The sequence below is a fragment of the Nomascus leucogenys genome, chromosome 19 (genome assembly GCF_006542625.1).
Source record: "Nomascus leucogenys isolate Asia chromosome 19, Asia_NLE_v1, whole genome shotgun sequence".
NCBI classification, from domain to species: Eukaryota; Metazoa; Chordata; class Mammalia; order Primates; family Hylobatidae; genus Nomascus; species Nomascus leucogenys.
Genome location: NC_044399.1, coordinates 10,792,295 through 10,815,941, shown reverse-complemented (window position 1 = coordinate 10,815,941; position 23,647 = coordinate 10,792,295). Strand labels below are relative to the sequence as shown.

The following is a 23,647-nucleotide window of genomic DNA, read 5'->3' as shown; positions in this document are numbered from 1 at the left end:
TTAAAGTGTAAAAACCTTCCAACTCTCCATATCCTAAATTACATAATCTTTAAATGCATAGTGTGTATTTAGGTGATATTGAAAATAGTGGTAATAATAGCTAACATTTATTGAGTGATGGATATTGTTTGGAGATGAAGCAGAAATTTAACTTCACAATTGTAGAAAAATGATTTTCTATATTTAGGTTCTTAGGGGTGGAAACCATATAGACAAACTTCTTGTTATAAAATGAAAAAGAAGGTTCTGTTTATTTAATTGACAATTGACTAGAAGCAGGCTGGGAAGACTGTTTCTTGTCATTAAGTGTGAATATGACCAAATTGTTTTACCTTCTAATAAACAAAACTTTATCTGTTTGTTGTATCTTTTCAAAATTTAACAAATACTGGAATAGCTCTATATTCAGAGTGGCTTAGGTATCTATCTACTCAACTGTATATCCACAAATATATTACAGACAAATGTTGCTTTGTAATTTAGTTGGCCATTGTCATCTCCAGCATTCTTAGTTACTAGACAGACTTTACAGGAAAAGTTGTTCCTCCCACCATCTTGCCCCTTCATCTCCAAAATGTCTATGAAGTATAGGTTATTCTGCTTTGAGACCCTTTGTTTTTTCTCTCTCTCTCTTATTTTTTAGATGGAATCTCACTCTGTCACCCAGGCTGGAGTGCAGTGGTGCGATCTCGGCTCACTGCAAGCTCCGCCTCTTGGGTTTAAGTGATTGTCCTGCCTCGGTCTTCCAAGTAGCTAGGATTACAGGCGTGCACTGCCACGCCTGGCTAATCTTTGTATTTTTAGTAGAGACGGGGTTTCACCATGTTGGCCAGGCAGGTGTCAAACTCCTGACCTCAGGTGATGCACCCTCATTGGCCTCCCAAATTGTTGGGATTACAGGCGTGAGCCACCATGCTAGGCCTTCTCTTAAGGTAGCCTGGTCTTCCCTGAAGTATCTGTAATGGAGCACTATATAAACAGATCCTGCCACCAGTGTATTTAGAGTGCTGCTGCTGAACGATATTATGAATATCAAAATATTGAAGCCATATAATTATTCTGTGTACTATGAGCACTGAATAGGAAAATTAATAAAACATAAAACCAGCAGGCCTTTGGGGGTATTTTTCTTGTATGTATGTGTTATATCCTGGATGAGATTTTTTTTTTTTGCCCTAAAGTCTATCTATGATATTTAACTGTACAAGTTACAAATATGGAAAATACTTTTTAAAAAGTCTAACTTGCCTACAATCAGAATAACAACTCTAATTTTATCTGGCCAGTAGTTTCTCAGTTGAATACCAATATTAAATTAAGAATAGGATTCAGACAGATGATGCATTACTTTTTATAATTTTTATAATAGAGAGGTGTTTAAATTGCCTGTTTGCTGTTTTAAAGGGAGTTTCAGGTAACATTGTATGTAATTTTTGAGAAGAGAAGCTTTTTTTAATAGAGGAAAAGATAAAATTGTTGATTAATAAACCATAAGAAATCTAGTAATGCAGGCTGGGCACAGTGGCTCACACCTGTAATCCTAGCACTTTGGGAGGCCAAGGCGGGTGGATCACCTGAGTTCAGGAGTTCGAGACCAACCTGGGCAACATGATGAAACCCCGTCTCTACTAAAAATACAAAAAAGTAGCCGGGCATAGTGGTACGTGCCTGTAGTCCCAGCTCCTCTGGAGGCTGAGGCACAAGAATCACTTGAGGTAGAGGAGGAGGTGGAGGTGGAGGTTGCGGTGAGCTGACATCATGCCACTGCACTCCAGCATGGGCGACAGAGCAAGGCTGTGTCTCAAAAAAAAAAAAAAAATAGTAATACAAATATAATTTGATCTTAATTTTATTCATGTGTTTCTAAACAATGTATTACATTATGTATTACATAAATAAAATAATAAAACAATGTATTACATTATGAATGTAATTTGATTCATATCTTCCCATCAACTTAATATTTTAGAAGAAAAAAATTAGAATTTAATTTTAAAAATACCAGTAATTATTCAAAGCAGCATTGGGCCCAATACCAACCCTACTGCTTCTTAGCTGCGCAGGTCTGGGAAATGGTTTAAGTTCTCCAAGCCAAATTTCCTCAACTAAAAAATATGGTGATATTAAGACCATATAATTAACACCATATAATTCCACAGTCTGCTAGGAAAATTAAATAAGGACATGTTATATAAAGTGTTTGGCATCATGTCTATCCAAGAACTCTGCAATAGCTGCTTTATTATCAGCACAGCAGCACTATCACCATTAGAACAATTACCAACTTTACATTTAATTCTTCTAAAACTTTGATCAAATCAATAATGTGATTTTTTGCTCTTTCTTTTCCTTCTTTCTTTTCTTTCTTTCTCTCTCTCTCTCTCTCTGTCCTTTTTTTAAATTTTTTTTTTGAGATGGGAGTCTGACTCTGTCACCCAGGCTGGAGTGCAGTGGCACGATTTCGGCTCACTGCAAGCTCCACCTCCCAGGTTCACACCGTTCTCCTGCCTCAGCCTTCCAAGTAGCTGGGACTACAGGCGCCCGCCACCATGCCTGGCTAATGTTTTGTATTTTTAGTAGAGACGGGTTTCACCGTGTTAGCCAGGATGGTCTCGATCTCCTGACCTCACGATCCGCCCGCCTTGGCCTCCCAGAGTGCTGGGATTACAAGTGTGAGCCACCGCGCCCGGCCCGTACATTTCTTTTAAAATCAGAATATGCTATCATTAATGCCTCTCTCATTGTAAAGGTTCACTCTCTTTTTAGGACCAGGGCCGAGGTTAGGGTGAAGCCATTCAGGCATTTGGAACAAAATTTAAGGGAGAACCCTAAAAAGCCACAGTAATCAAGATATTTTAATGTAATATTTTAAAATTTAATGCAAAGACTCATTATGAACAGAATATCAAACTCAAAATTTTAAAGAAAGGCAAAATCAGGAAGAGTACTGTGCCAAGCCATATTGGCACGTGAGGCAAAAAGGAAAAATTAATAATACTGGTCCTATCTTGCCATGCTGAGCCTTGTTAGAGCCTGAGGCTTAAGGAAAAGTAAAAGCATTCCTATTGCTCCTGTCTTTTGCCCTAGGAAAGTTTCTTTCCCTATGCCAGGCCTTGCTTTAACTATTTAAATAGCCAATTTTTAAAGAACTGCTCACCAGAATGATTTTGTAGGCTATGAACTCTTTTTTACAAATGAGGGCCCTAGAAATTGGGTGAAATTACTTGTATAGGGTCACACAATTTTATCTTTTCCTCTATTAAAGTTTTTCTCCTCAAAGTTACTGCTAACCTCTGAGTTGCTAAATTCTCAGTCCTCAATTAAGTTGACTTACCCGTCCTCAATTTAAGTTGCCACTAAATGGCAGAACCGTGATGATATAACCCAGGTTTCTTAACTTCTAGACTTCCTTTACTTTATTATCTCTTTATAAAACACATCTGTGTATTTGTTGGCTCATTACCCTGAGACTGGGTAATTTATAAAGAAAAGAGGTTTAACTGACTCACAGTTCCCTAGGCTGTACAGGAAGCATGGCTGGGGAGGCCTCAGGAAACTTATAATCATGACAGAAAGCAAAGGGAAGCAGGCATATCTTACATGGCTGGGAAAGGAGGAAAAGGGAGAAGGGGGAGGTGCTACACACTTCTAAACCAGATCTCCTGAGTACTCACTCACTATCATGACAACAGGGATAGGTCTTATCCTGTGATCCAATCACCTCCCACCAAGCCCCTCCTCCAACATTTGACATGAGATTTGGACAGGGACACAAAAATCCAAACCATATCAACTATTTTAGTTATGTATTTGTGTTTGGAGTTGAAATAGCAAACAGGAAATGTGTTACAAATTCATTTAAATAACATTTCCTGGTCACTAATCTGTACAGCAGATACACAGAAATATGCTTACTAACTGTTTCTTTGGTTGTCTTGACTTTAAAACTTGTTTGTTATTTAGTATTCTTTTAGAGGAATAACTTTACTAATTAAGTTTATTATTTTATTAACTTTTAAGTTCAATATTGTTTATAAGAGCATCATAAAATTTTAATACTGTTACAGATAAGCTATTCTGGCTTGGACACATTTTTTAACCTCTTTAAGCTTCAGTTTCTGTGCCTACTAATGTAGGTATGACAATAGTATTAACTTATATGCTGTGAGGAATAAAATGTTAAGTGCATGTATAGTGCTTTGCAGAATACATGGTGCAAAGTAATCAAGAAAGGTCCCTGTTAGTAATATATACTGTATTAACCTGTATAATTTAGTTAAAGTTTTTGGTAGGTAGGCTGTAAAGAATAAGATACATAATTTGTGGTCATGCTGAATGCTAGGTATTATTTACAGTCTATGAATGTGGAGGTTTTTTTTTTAATACAGTATTTAAAATAGTAGTACTAAGAAAGTGGTGAACAGTGATTTAGAAATAATAAACTTGTAATCCAAATAGCCTTTAGAAAAGTTACTGCTAACCTCTGAGTTACTAAATTCACAGTCCTCAATTAGGTTGATTTACCAGTCAGATTAACTATCATTAGTCTATCATTTGTCTATCATTCTCTCCCTCTTCCTGCACTCTTCATCTGGCTTCTAAGATGCCACGATGGTCTTGATTTCCCTCCTCAAAAAAATGGTTGTTCCATTTTAGTCCCCTCTTCTCCCTTGTTTCTTAATATTGATGCATCCCAGGACTCTGTACTTGATTCTTTTCTGTTTATCTATAATCACTCCTCTGGTGATCTTACCCAGTTTTATAGCTTTAAGTACTACCTATGTGCTGACAACTCATAAATGTATAAAATTTTCAGCTAAAGGATAATTTGTGCCTCATGTAGCAGTTGAAAATTCCTAAGAGGGTATCTCCATCATATTGCTTATCGATTTAGACTTTCCAGGTTGGTAAAGTATTTCGAATCTCCTTTTATTGTTATTTTTTGAAGCATTTTATTTGGATGTTTAACAACAATTAGATTTTTTTTTTTTTTTTTAAGACAGAGTCTTGGTCTGTCACTCAGGCTGGAGTGCAGTGGCGCGATCCTCAGCTCACTGCAACTTCTGCCCCCCCGGGGTTCAAGCGATTCTCCTGTCTCAGCCTCTCAAGTAGCTGGGATCACAGGCTTGCGCCACCACACTCGGCTAATTTTTCTATTTTTGGTAGAGACAGGGTTTCACCGCGTTAGCCAGGATGGTCTGGAACTCGTGGCCTCAGGCGATCTGCCCGCCTTGGCCTTCCAAAGTGCTGGGATTACAGGCATGAGCCACTGCACCTGGCCAACAACAATAAGATACTAAGAAGCAGTGTACAGTGAAAGTGAAATCAAGTTCAGTACTTCATTTCTTGACAACTGAAGTATGAAGGCTCTGTGTTCAGGAAAAGTTAGAAAAATAGACCATTTTATGTATATGTATTTTTTCCCTCATAATAATTATAGTAGGGGAACTGGGTGTTGGCGTATACATGTTTTTTTTAAAAATATAGTAGGATAACACATTTTTCTCCCTGCCTTTCTCTCATGCTTTTTGCATATAGATAACCTAAGTTAGTTTCTGCATTGGAGCTAATTCACGTTTCTCAGCTGGTAACCTTAGAGATGTAACTAGGCTAGCTGGGCATAGACCAAGGCTTGATTGAAAGCTGTGTCTGACCTATCTAGTGATGCAGATTCATATGAAACTTCGGCAATAAAATGTTGTTGTTGTTTTTCCCTCCAGTGTCTTATTTTAGGAGTGGGGATTTTCACCCCGAGTACTGGTTTTCTAGTAATCAGTCTGGTTTTAATTCCTCACCTCATTTAGGCCCTTTTAATTATCAGTCATTGATCTTGCTGCTTTCTGACCTGAAATCCAATAGACCTCTGTGACTTTTAGTGCATACCCATTGTTTGGCATTTTTCTTTCTGGTCTTTGAATATTTTGTTATTGGTGGTAGTGTTTTGTTTAGTCTCAGTGGGGCTATCATTTTCAAATGTTCTCCTGTCATTTCTATACAGTTAGAAACAGGCAGATCGTTTTCTTCATTGCTTTAAAATTTCGGTTGTAGTCATTTCCTGAATTTATTTGTATTTCTTTTTAACATTTCTTTATCTCAGTTTTAGTATCATTTTTAAAAAAATGAGATTGGGTCTTGCTGTGTTGCCTAGGCTGCTCTTGAACTCCTGGGCTCAAGCAATCCTCCCACTTCAGCCTCCCAAGTAGCTGGGATTACAGGGGTGTGCCACTGTGTCTGGTTTAGTGTCACTTAAAGAAAATAATCACAGTTGAAATCACTGACACTTAAAAAAAAAACTTAATGAAGGTTTATTTGAAACTGCATAACAAGGAAGGTCACAGACATAGGCTTTCAATCAAGTCCTGAGCTAACTCAGCTTGCCCAGTGACTGGATCTCAGTATTAATTTCATATACTTAAAACACTGGTATCTGAAAACAATTCAGAATTTTTTTCTTAAAAGGTGATACTAAGTAGAATAAATTTTGATTGTAAAAATTATAAATGTAAAGGCCTCAAGTAAGAATGTAAGTTTATAAATGTATATGTTATTTTGATTGTAAAAATTATAAACGTAAAGGCCTCAAGTAAGAATGTAAGTTTATAAATGTGTATGTTATCAACCTACATTAAAGTCTCATAGTATCATTAAAAATTGATGCTACATAAAAATAAATTAATAGTGCCTAATTGCGATAGCGTTTGGTCTTTAAAAAATGGTTTTATAAACAAGATGGTTGAGTTGAGCAAATGTTCAGATGTTCCAAATGCTGAAAAAGCTCTCTGACTCTATTCTACTCGGGAATATTATGGGAAAATATTTATAAACTTTCCAGATTACTTAATCTTCACATAATCCCATCTCTTGGAGAGAACTTTTGGGGGAAGATGGGGGGGAGCAAGGATTTCATTCTTTTATTAATGTCAAGTTGTAGTGTTGCTTCAAAGAAAGGCTTCTCTTGTCTTATGTGTAAATGGAGATTTTAATGCAGAGTTACTTTTATTTCAGTATGAAGTGTTAATATTCTATTTGTTTGAAAAGTCTCTGAGGAAGATTTACTGTTGCAATAGAAGCCTTTGCCTTGTCAATTTATATTTTTCTTCCCGTGGAGGTAAATGGAGGCATGGAAGAATGCTTTCCATATGAATATACTTTTCTTTGATTTGAAATTGTAATACAGAGTATAAATCTAGATACATCTAAAATATAAACGATTCAGATTTTACATTTTAAACTTATTGAAATATCAAAATTATACTAATAAAGATACATTGATTTGGTACTTAAAAATAGCCTAATATGCTCAAATGTTAGAATCCTTGAAAAGTAGTGCAGCTGTTTTGGAGGAGTGTGTGTGTGTGTGGGTGTGGGTGTGGGTGTGTGATGTTGTTTATGTGTGTGTGTGGGAGGGTATGTCTCAATGTGTGAATTTAACAATCCCAGCTTACCTGGAAGTTGGATTTTTTTAAATGTATTTTTTTCTTTTAGTTGAAGAGAATCAAGATTGCTTTGTATCTGTATTAGAGATCAGTGGGATATAAATCATTTTGTTATTAAAGATGTTAATAGTTTACTCTTAACACCTTTGCCCCTTTCTGTTATTAAATAATATTTTCATAAAGTGTTAACATTTTTTAGTGAATGAAAATTAAAAATATGAACTATAACTGAGTGGCAAGCATAGTATGTACAGTTATTCTAGGATTAGTAGATTAATTACCTTTCTAAAGAAAATTTTTTTCTTCAGAGACAAAGTCTCACTGTGTTGCCCACGTTGGTCTGGAACTTCTGGGCTCAAGTGATCCTCTCACCTCAGCCTCCCAAGTAGCTGGGATTACAGGTGTGTGCTGCCACGCCCACCTGGATTACCTTTCTAAATTTTGTGTGTAATTTTCCCCATGTTTTCCCCCTATCCAAGTCCTCTAAAGGTTTCTTTTTATTGCTGTTTCGTTTTCTGCAATCCTCTAGCTTCCCTGTTTACCCTCCCAGGCTCCCATTGTTTCTTTTGGCAGGGTGTCAGTCTGATCATTGAGACTAGAGGGATGAGTTAAGCCTATTGGACCTCCTAAGATTTAGGTTGTATGCTGCTACTGTCATTTCCTAACAGCGTGACCCTGAGGAAATCAAAGTCATGTAATTTCTCTCTGCCTTAATTTGTTTCTTCATCTTTAAATTGAGGATGTTTCCTCCTACCCTCCACAGAGTTACTTGGCGTTGAGACAATGTATGTGATAGTGTTTTAGAAATCCTGCTACCTTCACAATCATTTCCATTGAGTAATCTGAGACTTAGTTACTTTCTGGTGAGGTTTTTTCACCTCCACCATTATGTATATATAGTTTTTTTCTGTTTTAATGCATGTTCATTGTAGAAAATATGGGAAATACAGAAATGTAAAGAAAAAATAGAAATCCAGACAATGCATCATCCTTTTGTTGTTGTTTTTAGAGGAAATTTAGTTTTGAGACTGAGCTCTCTCATAGGGTAAGGATGGTGTTATTTATTTTTGGATTTTTTCTTCTTAATCTGCACTAGACACAACATTAATGCAGGTTTAATGAGAGGGAACTTAGTGTAGCTGTATTTCTTGAAGTCAAAACCTGATGAAATTTGGCCATTTGAAGAGAGAAAAGAAGACATCTGTCTAGCAAAAATAATAATAGATACATGTTTTGAAATGACATTTTTCCATTGGCTGAAAGAACACAGAAAAACATGATAGGGGCAGTCTTAATATTCTCTGACAGAGGCTAGGAAACCAGTTAAAGCTGTTGGATATGGAACTTGTGGACACTATCATATCAAAGTGGGTTGGCATTTTCCCGGTGAAAATGACGTAGATAAAATTAAAAGACTTTTTTAAATGAGTGCTTGGAAATTGTAAAAACTGTCTTTTCCTCTTTTTATTTCTTAACAGGATGGCTTAAATTCCTTGGTCCTTGATTTAGATTTTCCTGCTTTGAGGAAAAACAAGAACATAGATAATTTCTTAAATAGATGTAAGTATGTTTAAACTTCATATTTGATCTTGTAACTGTACTTTTGATAAGAGATTTCTGTTTGGTTATTATCAGCCTATAAATTTATTAATTTAATCAACTTATTTATTAAACTTAAGTCTTTTGCTTACCATTTGATTTATTCAAAAATTGTTACTTTTATTTTAAAGCAATTGCAGAACCGAATTACAATATGCAAAGCAGATAAAGTTGTAAATTTTGAAATACATTATTAAGACTAGCTATTTTAGGACAGGTTATTGATAGCAGTTTGAAGAGAAGTTTTAAATTAATACTTACAATTCCAAGACTTAATATTACCCAGAGAATTAATAAGCTTTATACTTCTGTAATTGTGGACATTTCAGACTAGTTAATAATAAATAATGTGATAACTATTATTACCATATGTGTGGTAACCCTTAATCTTTGCCAGTATTAATGTTGCAATGCAGAAGTAAATGAAATTGAATTCCAAGAATAAGAAATTCTCAAAACAATTAATATTTACTTTGTATCATCGCAGTAAGCTCTTTACTTTGAAATTGGCAGAGACTGAGATGTTTTCCCAATTAAACAATCTTATCTATAGTTACTATTTATACAGTATGATTACCACTTTTCAGAGAAACAGGCCGTCAAAATTCATTACTAAGATTAGCCTTGCAAGTAATTTCATGGCAACTTTCTGCCATGATTCAGAGTGCACACCAGGATTGCTTGGGTCATCACTGTGTCAGCTATCATCTAACTTGCTAAGCAACAGAATCAGAAACAGAATAGCTGTAACTGCTACTTTGTGGCAGTCAGTGGTGTTCATTTATATGTGTTAATAAGCATAGAGAGTTTTGGTTCTTTAAGGTTAATGTATATCTTAGATTTTTAACCAACAGCCTTTAAAAACTGGCAAGTTTAGCTAAAAACTGTCTTTTCTTGAAACAAAAATATATTTATAAATATGTTGATTATTTAAAAATATAAATATGATTGATATTATAAGTATGGTGATCTTTTTATGGTAGATGAGAAAATTGTGAAAAAAATCAGAGGTCTACAGATGAAGGCAGAAGACTATGATGTTGTAAAAGTTATTGGAAGAGGTGCTTTTGGTGAAGTGCAGTTGGTAAGAAAGTATTTGTTTTGTTCTTACTGTTCTTTATGATATCATGGTTTTGTGAAGCATTATCAATAGCAGCTGAGTAGGTCTAATTTCTGTGCCCACCCATGCCAGAAGGTGGCTTTATGATCTTGGTCAGTGTCCTCATCTGTAAAAGGAAGCCTTTGTTGTCTACTCTGGGTCTCTTCCAGCTCTGAAACACGTTGTAGAAAATAAGGCCAATATAGCTTCACATGTGATCTGCCTAGCAGTTAATATTCCACCAGAACTGTTGTATTTTTATTTAGAATGTTCAGATTAAAAACATCTGCTTAAGGAACTGAGATTTACTTAGATATATAAGAAACCTAACAGATAAATTTTAATAACTGAAGTTAAATCTGAAATTTATTTTCGCAGGCCAAAGTGGTACCAGTTGGAATTATAATAAATGTTGACAATAACTATTACCTTTATATTATTGGCTTAGGAACTCTTCCTAATCTTGTATTCCTGTTTTCATCACCTGAGTATATGAAACTCCTCTATTATTGTCCTTATAGTTAAATTAGAGTCAAATTCTCTTCTTCACACTACAGCGTTTACCCCTCTTGATGGAGCACTAAGAAAAGTAGTGATCATTATAAGCCAGCATGGATTTTGTTAAGAACAAGTCATGATAGACTTTTTTTTTTTTCCTTTCATTGCTTCTTTCTTTGGGTTTTTTGTTTCTTTTTGTTCTTTTTTGAGACTGAGTCTTGCTTTGTCACTGAGGCTGGAGTGCAGTGGCACAATCTTGGCTCACTGCAGTCTTGACTTCTCAAGCTCAAGCAGTCCTCCTACCTCAGCCCTCCAAGAAGCTGGGACTACAGGCATGTGCCACACACCCGGCTCATTTTTTGTATTTTTTGTAGAGATGGGGTTTCACCATGTTGCCGAGGCTGATCTTGAATTTCTGGACTCAAGGGATCTACCTGCTCGGCCTCCCAGAGTGCTGGGAGTACAAGCATGAGACACCTCACTGGGCCTTTCTTTGACAGGTTTAGTGGACTTGTAGATCAGGGTAGTGCAATTTATGTAATATATATCCATAAGAAGAATATTCTTCTTCTGAAGAAGTCTGACACACTTGAGGATAATATGATGAAATGGCACGGTAATAATTGCATGGGTAGGCAAGCTTTATAACTAACGTACTAGTTTTATTCCAAGGAGGCTGGTGAAAGCGTGGATGGTATATGGGACAAAGACCTCCAAGAAAGGTTTCAGGGTCCCTCTTCTCCTAGTAAACATTTTTTTTTTTTTTTTTTTTTGAGACAGAGTTTCACTCTTGTTGCCCAGGCTGGAGTGCAATGGCGCGATCTCGGCTCACCGTAACCTCCACCCGCCGGGTTCGAGCAATTCTCCTGCCTCAGTCTTCCGAGTAGTTGGGATTACGGGCGTGCACCACCACGCCTGGCCAATTTTGTATTTTTAGTAGAGACGGGGTTTCTCCATGTTGGTCAGTCTGGTCTTGAACTCCCGACCTCAGGTGATCCGCCCGCCTTGGCCTCCCAAAATGCTGGGATTACAGGCGTGAGCCACTGTACCTGGCCTCCTATTAAACATTTTAATGACTTGTTTGGGAGCAGTGATAGCATGTTGAATAATTTTGAAAATGAGTTAAACCTGAAGTATAATGAGGATGATTTTAGATGATGAGCCAAAATTCAGAAATCATCAATGGGAAAGATCATTGGCCAGACAGAAGTGAAATTGAACCAGAATATAGTACTTGGATGTGAAGAACACAGGGAATAGTTGCTGAACAGTACTGTCTGAATTAAAGAACCATTTTCCTTGAATTGTAACCAGGCAAGAGTCATTAATGATCAGACTACCTAAAGTAGTAAAGAAATTTGGGGCTGCTTTAATATAATTTCTAAATTGATAGAAATTGATGGACCATACCTGTCATATTTAGTTTATTCTAGATGCCCTGTTGGCCTGTTTTCTTCTTTTTTTAAAAAAAAGACTTTAGGGCCGGGAGCGGTGGCTCACGCCTGTAATCCCAGCACTTTGGGAGGCCGAGATGGGCGGATCACGAGGTCAGGAGATCAAGACCATCCTGGCTAACATGGTGAAACCCCGTCTCTACTAAAAATACAAAAAATTAGCCGGGCGTGGTGGCGGGCACCTGTAGTCCCAGCTACTCGGGAGGCTGAGGCAGGAGAATGGCGTGAACCTGGGAGGCGGAGCTTGCAGTGAGCCGAGGTCGCACCACTGCACTCCAGCCTGGGTGACAGAGCGAGACTCCGTCTCAAAAAAAAAAAAAAAAAGACTTTAGTTTTTTTAAGAGCACTTTTAGGTTCATAGTAAAATAGAGAGGAAGGCATAGAGATGTCCCATATACCCCTTGCCCCAACATGTGCATAGACACTTCCATTGTCAGCATCCCTCATTAGAGTACATTTGTTACAACTGATGCTTACATTGACACATTATAATCAACCATTGTCATAGTTTACATTAGGGCTTGCTCATGGTGGTGTACATCCTGTAGGTTTGGCCAAGTGTACAATGATATATGCCCATCATTATACATAGTATTTTCATTGCCCCAAAAATCCTCTGTGCTGTGCCTATTCATCTCCCAACCCCAAGTCTCTGGCAGTCACTCTTTTTACTGTTTTCATAGTTTTGCCTTTTCCAGAATGTCATGTAATTGGAATCATACAATATGCAACCTTTTCAGATTGTCATCTTTCACAGAGTAATACGCATTTAAGGTTTCTCCATGTCTTTTCATGATCCTTTAGCTTATTACTTTTACTAAACAATATTCGGTTGTCTGGCTGTACCAAAGTTTATCCATTCATCTACTGAAGGACATATTGGTTGCCTCCAGGTTTTGACAATTACGAGTAAAGCACTATAGACATCCATATGCAGGTTTTTGTGTAGACATAAATTTTCAGTTCATTTGGTTAAATACCAAGGATCTTGATTGCTGGATCATAGGATAAGAGTGTATTTGGTTTTCTAAAAAAACTGCCAAACTGTCTTCTAAAGTGGTTGTACCACATTGCATTCCTACCAGCAATGAATGAGGATTCTTCTTGCTTCACATCCTCCCTGCCATTTGGTATTGTCGCTGTTATAACTGACAAAAAACAAGTGTTTTGGTTATTTGATTAGGTGTTTAATGGTATCTCCTTATTAATTTGACATTTCCCTGATGACATATGATGTGGAACGTCTTTTCATATACTTATTTACCACCTGTATATCTTTTTCTTTTTTTCTTTTCTTTCTTTTTTTTTTTTTTTTTTTTTGAGACGGAGTTTCTGTTGCCAGGCTGGAGTACAGTGGCGCTATCTAGGCTTACTGCAACCTCTGCCTCCTGAGTTCAAGCGATTCTTCCTGCCTCAGCCTCCCAAGTAGCTGGGATTACAGGCGCCTGCCAGTATGCCCGGCTATTTTTTGTATTTTTAGTAGAGACGGGGTTTCGCCATGTTGGCCAGGCTGGTCTCAAACTTCTGACCTCAGGCGATGTGTCCACCTTGGCCTCCTGAAGTGCTGGGATTATAGGCGTGAGCCACCACACCTAGCCTGTATATCTTCTTTGATGAAGTGTCTGTTCAGGTCTTTGGCCCATTTTTTGATTGGGTTGTTTATTTTTTTATTTTTGAGTTTTGAGAGTTCTTTGTATAACAAATTCTTTTGGATAACAGACCTTTATCAGGTGTGTGTTTTTCAAATATTTTCCCCCAGTCTTTGGTTTTTCTTCTCATCCTCTTGTTATTGTCTTTTGAGTAGTAGACAATTTGAATTTTAGTGAAGTTCAGTTTATCAGTTATTTTTTTCTTGGGTTATGTCTTTGGTGCTATATCTAAAAAACCATTGCTGTAATCAAGATAATTTAGGTTTTCTCCTATACTATCCTCTAGAAGATATAAGGTCTGGTCTTGATTCTTTTTTTTTTTTGCATGTAGATGTTCAGTTATTCCAGCAACATTTGTTCAATCCATCGTATTGCCTCTGCTCCTTTGTCAAAGATCAGTTGACTATTTATGTGGGTCTATTTCTGGGCTCTCTCTTCTGTTTCATTGATCTATTTGTCTTTTCTTTCACCAATATCACATTGTCTTGATTACTGTAGCTTTATAATAAGTCTAGAGGTTGGATGGTTTCATCCCTCCCATTTTGTTCTTCCTTATTTATTTTTAATTATTATTTTTTGAGATGGCATCTTCCTCTGTTGTGCAGGCTGGAATGCAGGGGTGTGATCCTGGCTCACTGCAACCTCTGCCTCCTGGGCCCAGGTGATCCTGCCGCCCCAGCCTCTTGAGTAGCTGGGACTACGAGCGTGTGCCACCACTCCTGGCTAATTTTTGTATTTTTAGTAAAGATGGAGTTTTGCTATGCTGCCCAGGCTGGTCTCAAATTCCTGGGCTCAAGCGATCTGCCTGCCTTGGCTTTCCAAAGTGCTGGGATTATAGGTGTGAGCCACTGCACCTGACTGTTCTTTAATATTTTGTTGGCTATTCTGGGTCTTTTGCTTCTCCATATAAACTTTAGAATCAGTTTGTCAATATCCGCGAAATAACCTACTGGGATTTTTTTTGTGATTGGATTGAAAATATAGACCAACTTGGTCTATATTTGAAGAACTGGTATCTTGACAACGTTGAGTCTTCATATCCAAGAACATGGACTATCTCTCCATTTGCTTAGTTCTTTGATTTCTGTCATCAGAGTTTTGTAGTTTTCCTCATATAGATCTTATACATATTTAGTTAGATTTATGCCTATTTTATTTTTTTAGGTGCTGTAATGTAAATGGCATTGTGTTTTTAATTTCAAATTCCACTTTTCATTGCTCATATACAGGAATTTAATTTCATATACGTTGCTCATATACAGAATTTAATTTCAAATTCCACTTTTTCATTGCTCATCTACAGGAAAGCAATGAACTTTTGTGTATTAACCTTCTGTCTTGCAACTTGGTATAATGACTTGTTCCAGGAAATTTTCGAATCCTCTACATAGATGATCACATAGATCTTTCCCAATCTGTATACGCTTTACTTCCTTTTCCTGTGTTATTGCATTACCTCGGACTTTCAGTACAGTGATGGAAAGGATTGGTGAGAGGAAATGTCCTTGCTTTTGTTCTTGATCTTAGTAGTGGGAAAGCTAGTTTCTTACCAGTAAATGTGAAGTGAGCTGTAGATTTTTTATAGATATTCAAGCTGAAGTTCCTCTATTCTTCATGTACTGAGGGTTTTTTTTTTTAAATCATGAGTGCGTGTTGGATTTGTCAGATGCTTTTTCTGCATCTATCATATGATCATCTGTTTTTCTTTTTTAGCCTGTTGGTGTGATGGATTACAGTAATTGATTTTGAAATGTTGAACCAGTCTTGTATACCTGTAATAAATCCCACTTGGTTGTGGTATATAATTCTTTTACACCACATAATACATTGTTGGATTTGATTGGCTAATATTTTGTTGAGGATTTTTGCATCTGTATTCATTAGAGATAATGGTTTGTAGTTTTCTTGTAATATCTTTGTCAAGTTTTTTGCTGGCCTTGTAGAATGATTGTGGAAATATTCCCTCTACATCTGCCCTCTAAAATACATTATAGATAATTTCTTCCTTTAATAGTTGGTACATTTCACCATTGAATCCATCTGGACCTCATGCTTTCTGTTTTGGAAGGTTAATAACTATTGATTTGATTTATTTAATAACAGTAAGTCTGTTTCTTCTTGTATGAGTTTTGGCATATTATGTCTTTGAAGGAATTGGTCCATTTCATCTAAATTATTAAATTTGTGGGCATAGAGTTATCATTCATTCATTCATTGAGACAAGTTCTTGCTCTGTTGCCCAGGCTGAAGTGCAGTAGTGTAATCTCAGCTCACTGCAACCTCCACCTCCTGGGCTCAAGTGATCCTCCCACCCCAGCCTCCTAGTAGCTGAGACTACAGGTGTGCACCACCATGAATGGCTCAATTTTTTTTTTTTTTTTTCTGTAGAGATGGGGTTTCACCATGTTGCCCAGGCTGGTCTAGAACTCCTGAACTCAGGTGATCCGCCCGCCTCGGCTTCCCAAAGTGCTGGGATTTCAGGCATGAGTCACGGCACCCGGACCCTTACTATCCTTATTAATGTCTGTGGAATCCTTAGTGGTTTTCCCTCCTTCATTGACGATATTGGCAGTTTTTATTCTCTCTCTTCTAGCCAACCTGGCTAGAGCCTTATCAATATTATTGGTCTTTTCAAAGAACCAGCTTTTAGTTTCATTGATTTTTCTGTATTTCTTGTTTTCTATTCCTTGGTTTCTGCTCTAATTTTTATTATTTATTTTCTTTTGCTTACTTGGAATTTAATTTGTTTCTTCTGTTTCTAGTTTCCTAAGTTGGAAACTGAGATTATTGATTTTAGATATATGTATTAAGCACTGCTTTCACTGTATCCTACCAATTTTGAAAAGTTTTGTTTTTATTTTCATTTATTTCAAAATATATTTTAATTTCTCATGAGATTCCTTCTTTGACTCAAGAGTTATTTAGAATTATGTTGTTTAATCTCCACATATTTTGGGATTTTCTAGTTATCTTTCTGTTATCAATTTCTGGTTTAAATCCACAGTGATCTGAGAATAGACACAGTATGATTTCTATTTGAAGTTTGTTACGGTGTGTTTCATGGCCCAGAATGTGATTTATCTTGGTGAACATTCCATGAGAATTTGAGAAAAGTGTGTATTCTGCTGTTGTTGGATAGAGTAGTCTATAGATGTCAGTTATATCCAGTTGATTGATGGTATTGTTGAGTTCCACTATATTCTTAACTGGTTTTCTGCCTGCTGGATCTGTCCATTTCTGATAGAGCAGTGTCAGTCTCCAATTATGATAGTGAATTTATCTCTTTCTTCTTGCTGTTCTATCAGCTTTTGCCTCATGTAATTTGACACTGTTGATAGACACATAACACATTGATGATTGTTATGTCTTCTTGGAGAATTGATCCTTTTATCAGTATGTAATGCCCTTTTTTATCCCTAGTAACTTTCCTTGCTTTGAAGTTTGCTTGTCTGAAATTAATATAGCTACTTCTGCTTTCTTTTGATTATTGTTATGGTATATTTTTTTCCATCCATCTACTTTTCATCTATATGTGTCTTTATATTTAATGTGAGTTTCTTATAGAAAAAATATAGTTGGGTCTTTTTTCTTGATTCACTCAATCTCTGTTTTTAAATTGGTCCATTTAGACTTCTGACATTCAAAGCGATTGTTGATATAGCTGAATTAATATTACCATATTTGTTGTTGTTTTCTTTTGTTGCCTATATTCTTGTTCCTATTTTTGTCTTCCATTCTTTTTCTGTCTTTTGTGGTTTTAACTGATCATTTAATGTGATTTCATTTTCTCCCTTTTCTTAGCAGATTGTTTATACTTTTTTCTTTTGCTTTTTATAGTGTTTGTCTACTTTTTTCCTTTTTTTTAGTGTTTGCCCTAGAGTTTTAAATATTTATTTACATTTCTGAGAAAATTAAACATAAAACCACTGGCCGGGCACAGTGGCTAATGCCTATAATCCCAGCACTTTGAGAGGCCAAGGCGGGTGGATCACCTGAGGTCAGGAATTTGAGACCAGCCTGGTGAACATGGCAAAACCCCGTCTCTACTAAAAATGCAAAAAATTAGCCAGGCGTGGTGGCGGACACCTGTAATCCTGGCTACTTGGGAGGCTGAGGTATCGCTTAAACCCAGGAGGCAGAGGTTGCAGTGAGCCAAGATCGCGCCATTGCAGTCCAGGCTGGGCGACAGAGTGAGACTCTGTCTTAAGAAACCAAAATAAAATAAAACTACCTTTACAATCCAGCAATTCCACTAGTAGGTATATATATCTAAAGGAATTGAAATCAGTATTTAGTAGAGGTATCTGCATTCTCATGTTCATTGTAGCATTATTCATAAGAGCCAAGATATGGAATCAACCTAAGTGCCTAACAATGGATAAAGAAAGATAATATGCTATGTATAAACAATGGAATACTATTTAGCCTTACAAAAGGAAGAAATCCTGTCATTTGGAACAACATAGATAATTGATGGTTGGAGGATCTTGTATTAAGTGAAATTAGCCCAGGCACAGAAAGAATACCACATGATATCACTTATATGTGGAATCCAGAAAAGCTGAGTTTGTGGAAGTAGAGAATAGAATGGTGGTTACCAGCAGCTAGGGAGATCTTTGTCAAAGGATACAAAATTTCAGTTAGATGGGAGGAATAAGTTAAAGAAATTTATGGTACAACATAGTGACTGTAGTTAATAATGTATTTTTGAAAAATCTCTAAGAGAATAGATTTTAACTGTTCTCAACACAAAAAATTAAAAGTATGTGAGGTAATGCTTATATGTTAATTAGCTGGTTTAAGCCATTCTACAGCATATACTTACTTCAAAACAACATGTTGAACACCATAAATATATGCAGTTTTTGTCAATTAAAAAATAAAATTTTTGTTAAAGGAACTTTCAATGCTAAATGAGGAATTCTGTCTGTAAATCATGCTCTATGATTCCATAAGACATTCTGGAAAAAGACAACTTTGAAAGCAGTAAAGATTAGTGCTTGCTACCCAGAGGAAAAGAAGTCATACGAAAAAGATACTTGCACACATGTTTATGGCAGCACCATTCACAATTGCAAAATCTTGGGACCAACCCAAATGCCCATCAGTCAACAAGTGGATAAAGAAATTGTGGTATGTATATATGATGGAATACTACTCAGCCATAAAAAGGAATGAATTAACGGCATGCATAGTGACCTGGATGAGATTGGAGACTATTACTCGAAGTGAAGTAACTCAGGAATGCAAAACCAAACATCGTGTGTTCTCACTGATATGTGGGAGCTAAACTATGAGTACGCAAAGGCATAAGAACGATACAATGGACTCTGGGGACTTGGGAATGATGGGAGGGGTGCCAGGGATAAAAGACCACAAATAGGGTGCAGTGTGTACTGCTTGGGGGGTGGGTGCACCAAAATCTCACACATCGCCATCAAAGAGCTTACTCATGTAACTAAACACCACCTGTACCCCAATAACCTATAACATATGAGGGAAAAAAAGATTGGCGGTTGCCAGAAGGTTGTGAAGGGGTGAATGGGTGGAGCACGGGGGATTTGTGGGGCAGTGAACCTATTCTGTCTGTTACCATAGTGGTGGATACATAACATTTTGTCTGCTAAGGCCATAGAATTGTATAGCACAAATAGTGAACCCTAATGTGAACTCTGGACGTAGTTAATAGTAATGTATGAATATTGCTTTATCAGTTGTAACAAATGTACCACACTAATGCATTCCTCTAATATGTTAATATTAGAGGAAACTGAAAAAGAAAAGGGGACAGGGAGTATATAGTAAATTTTTGTACCCTATTCGGTTTTTCTGTAAACCTAAAACTGTTCTAAAAAATAAAGTCTATTAATAAAAACATGAAAAAATAAATATACTCACAGTTTATCCAAGTCCCCTTTCAAATCACAGCATACCACTTCACAGGGGGTGTAAAATACCTTATAATAACAAAATAATCCTAATTCCTTCCTCCTGTTACGTCTATCATTGCTGTTATTCATTTTGTGCATATATGTATGTATACATACACACACACCAGTACACATACAGACAAGCATACGTTACTGAATATAATGTTGCTGTTATTATTTTGAAGAAATTTATTTGTTAGATCAGTTAACATGAAAATAACAGTTTGTGTTTTACTTTCACTTATTTCCTCTATTTCTATTTTTGCAAGAAACATCATTGGAATTACAGGATTTGCATTGACTCTAGGTTGTTTTGGGTAATGGTCATTTTAACAATACTAAGTCTTCCAGTCTATTAACAAGGGACTGGGTTCCATTTACTTATGTCTTCTTTAATTCCTTTTAGCAGTGTTTTGTAGTTTTTATTAGATGTCTCTTTCGATTAAGTTAATTCCTAAATGTTCTTTCTGATGTTATTGTAAATGGAATTGTTTTTGTAATTTTCATTTTAGATTGTTTAGTGTATAGAAATATAATTGACTTTTGAGTGTTGACTTTGTATGCTGCAATTTTGCCTAACTTATTCTAATACATTTTTTAGGAGGTGGAATCTTTAGGATTGTCTACATAAAAGATCATAAATCATTTATGGACAAAGATAGTTCGTTTTATTTATTTATTTATTTATTTATTTTGAGACGGAGTCTCTCTCTGTCGCCCAGGCTGGAGTGCAGTGGCGTGATCTTGGCTCACTGCAAGCTCCGCCTCCCAGGTTCACGCCATTCTCCTGCCTCAGCCTTCCTAGTAGCTGGGACTACAGGCGCCTGCCAACACACCCAGCTAATTTTTTGTATTTTTAGTAGAGACGGGGTTTCACCGTGTTAGCCAGGATGGTCTCGATCTCCTGACCTCATGATCCGCCCGCCTCGGCCTCCCAAAGTGCTGGGATTACAGGCTTGAGCCACTGCGCCCGGCCTTATTTATTTTTTATTATCTAATTTGTCTGGCTAGAACTTCCAGTGCTGTGTTGACTAGAAGTGGCACAAGCCTTTTCTTGTTCTTTATCTTAGCGGAAAAACTTTTAGACTTTCACTATTGAGTATGATATTCACGTGGGTGTTTCATATATGTAGTTTATTACGTTGAGGTGGTTTTCTTTTACTCCTGGTTTATTCAGTGTTTTCTTTTTGTAAATCGTGAAAGAGTGTTGAGGCAGGGCACGGTGGCTCATGCCTATAATCCCAGCACTTTGGGAGGCTGAGGTGGGCAGATCACCTGAGGTCAGGAGTTTGTGACCAGCCAGGTCAGCGTGGCAAAACCCCGTCTCTTCTAAAAATACACAAATTAGCCGAATGTGGTGGCAGGCACCTGTAATCCCAGCTAGTAGGGAGGCTGAGACAGGAGAATCTGTTGAATCCTGGAGGTGGAGGTTGCAGTGAGCTGAGATCACACCACTGTACTCCAGCCTGGGTGACAGAGCAAGACTTTGTCTCAAAAAAAAAAACAACAAAAAAAAAGTGTTGAATTTTGTGAAATGTGTTTTCTCCCTCAATTAAAACGATTCTGTGTTGCTTCCCTTTATTCTGTTAACGTGGTTTAATACAGTGATTGATTTGCACATGTTTTACCATCCTTGGATTCTAGGAATAAATCATACTTGGTCATGATGTGGAAACCTTTTAATATACTGCTGATTTCAGTTTGCAGGTAATTTGTTGAGAATCTTTCTATTAATTTTCAGAAGTGAAACTGGTTGGTAGTTGTTTTCTCGTACAGTCACCTGCCCTTACCTGTAGTTTTGCTTTCTATAGTTTCAGTTGCCCCCAGTCAACCAAGGTCTGAAAATATTACATACAATAAGGTATTTTGAAAGAGAGAGAGAGACCATATTCCTATAGCTTCTATTAAAGTATATTGTTGTAATTGTTCTTATTATTCTTTTTTTTTTTTTTTTTTTGACATGGAGTCTTGCTGTTGTCCCCCAGGCTGGAGTGCAATGGCACGATCTCGGCTCGCTGCAACCTCTGCCTCCTGGGTTCAAACGATTCTCCTGCCTCAGCCTCCCGAATAGCTGGGATTACAGGTGCCTGCCACCATGCCCGGCTAATTTTTGTATTTTTCGTAGAGACGGGGATTCACCATGTTGGCCAGGCTAGTCTCAAACTCCTGACCTCAGGGGATCCGCCTGCCTTGGCCTCCCAAAGTGCTGGGATTACAGGCATGAGCCACTGCTCCTGACCTGTTCTTATTATTCTTAATTTTTACTGTGCTTAGTTTATAAATTGAACTTTATCATAGATATGTATGTATAGGAAAAAACATAATATATATAGGATTCAGTACTCTCCATGGTTTCAGGTAACCACTGGGGTCTTGGAATGTATTTCCTGAGGATAAGAGGGGACTACTGTGATGTCCTTATCTGTCCTTGGTATCAGGGTAATGCTGGCCTCATAGAATGAGTTAGGAGGTGTTCCTTCCTCTTCAGTTTTCTAGAGAAGTATGAGAATGATTGATGTTATTGACATGTTTGGTAGAACTCACCAGTGAAGCCATTAGGTAAAGAGCTTTTCTATGTCAGGAAAGTTTTGGTTACTGAATCAATCTCCTTACTAATGTAGGTCTATTTATATTTTCTGTTTTTTTGTGTGAGTTAGTCTTGGTAGATTTTGTGTTTCTAGGAATTTGTCTGTTTTATCTAGGTTATTCTATTTGTTGACATAAAATTGGTCAGAGTACTCTCTTAATCATTTTAATTTTCGTAAAGTGGGTAGTAATGTCCCCACTTTAATTTCTGATTTTAATAATTTGAGTATTCTCTGTTTTTTTTATTAGTCCATCTAGCCAGAGGTTTGTGACTCTTTTGGATTGTTTCAAAGAACCAACTTTTGGTTTCATTGATTTTTTTGTTGTTGTTTTTGTGTTCTCTGTTTTATCTTTGCTCTAATCTTTATTATTTCCTTGCTTCTAATGGCTTTGGGTTTAGTTTGTTTTTCTCTTTCTAGTTTCTTAAATTGTAAAGTTTAGTTTTTAATTTCAGATCATTCTCTTTTTTTAATGTAAGCATTTATAGCTATAAATTTCTCCCATATACTACTTTTGCTGTATTCCGTAAGTTTTTTGTTGTGTTGTTTTCATTTGTCTCTGGAGTATTTTCTGATTTCCCTTCTGATTTCTTATATGATTCATTGGTTATTTGTGTGTTGTTTAATTTCCATGTTTTTGTGGATTTTCTCATTGTAGTTATTTTATCGATTTCTTTTTTTTTTTTTTTGAGACGGAGTCTCACTCTGTCACCCAGGTTAGAGTGCAGTGGCATGATCTTGGCTCACTGCCAGCTCCACCTCCCGGGTTCACGCCATTCTCCTGCCTCAGCCTCCTGTCTTTTATCGATTTCTGACTTCATCCCATTGTGGTTGGAAAATATACTTTGTATATCTATCTTTTTAAACCTTTTGAGACTTAATCTGTGGCCTGACATATGATCTGTCTTGGAAAATGTCCCATGTGCACTTGAGAATATTATATATGTTATCATGTGTTCTATATATATCCCTAAGATCTAGTTAGTTTATTGTGTTAAGTCCTCTGTTTCCTTACTGTATTTCCATACTCCATTCTATTAGGTGATAATAGAGAATTAAAGTCTCCAACTGTTATTATAGAGCTGTCTATTTCTCCCTCAGTTCTGTCTGTTTTTGCTTCATATATTTTGATGGTCTGTTACTAGGTGTATAAATGTTTGTAATTGCTGTGTCTTCTTACTGTATTGAAACTTTTATTAAGATATAATGTCCTTCTTTGTTTCCTGTAACCTTTATTGATTTAAAGTCTATTTGGTCTGATATTAGTATGGCCACTTCTGCTCTCTTTTGGTTACTATTTCCATCCTTCCACTGTCAATCAGTTTGTGTCTTTGGATCTAAAGTGATTATCTTATGGACAATGCATAGATAGATCTTTTTTTTAATTCATTCTGCCA

General features: G+C 36.7%; 1 protein-coding gene across 2 annotated transcripts in view; it reads left to right on the top strand.

Annotated features, from left to right (window-relative positions):
* Positions 1 to 23,647, top strand: part of ROCK2 (Rho associated coiled-coil containing protein kinase 2) — a 169,080-nt gene that overhangs the window by 48,302 nt on the left and 97,131 nt on the right. For both annotated transcript variants that reach the window (XR_004027072.1, XM_003272748.3), the window contains exons 2-3: positions 8,915 to 8,996; positions 10,019 to 10,119. Coding sequence is in view for 1 of the 2 variants with exons in the window: in XM_003272748.3 (XP_003272796.2) it covers positions 8,915 to 8,996; positions 10,019 to 10,119 (183 nt within the window). In the remaining variant the exon portion in view is untranslated. The remainder of the gene's footprint in view (positions 1 to 8,914; positions 8,997 to 10,018; positions 10,120 to 23,647) is intronic.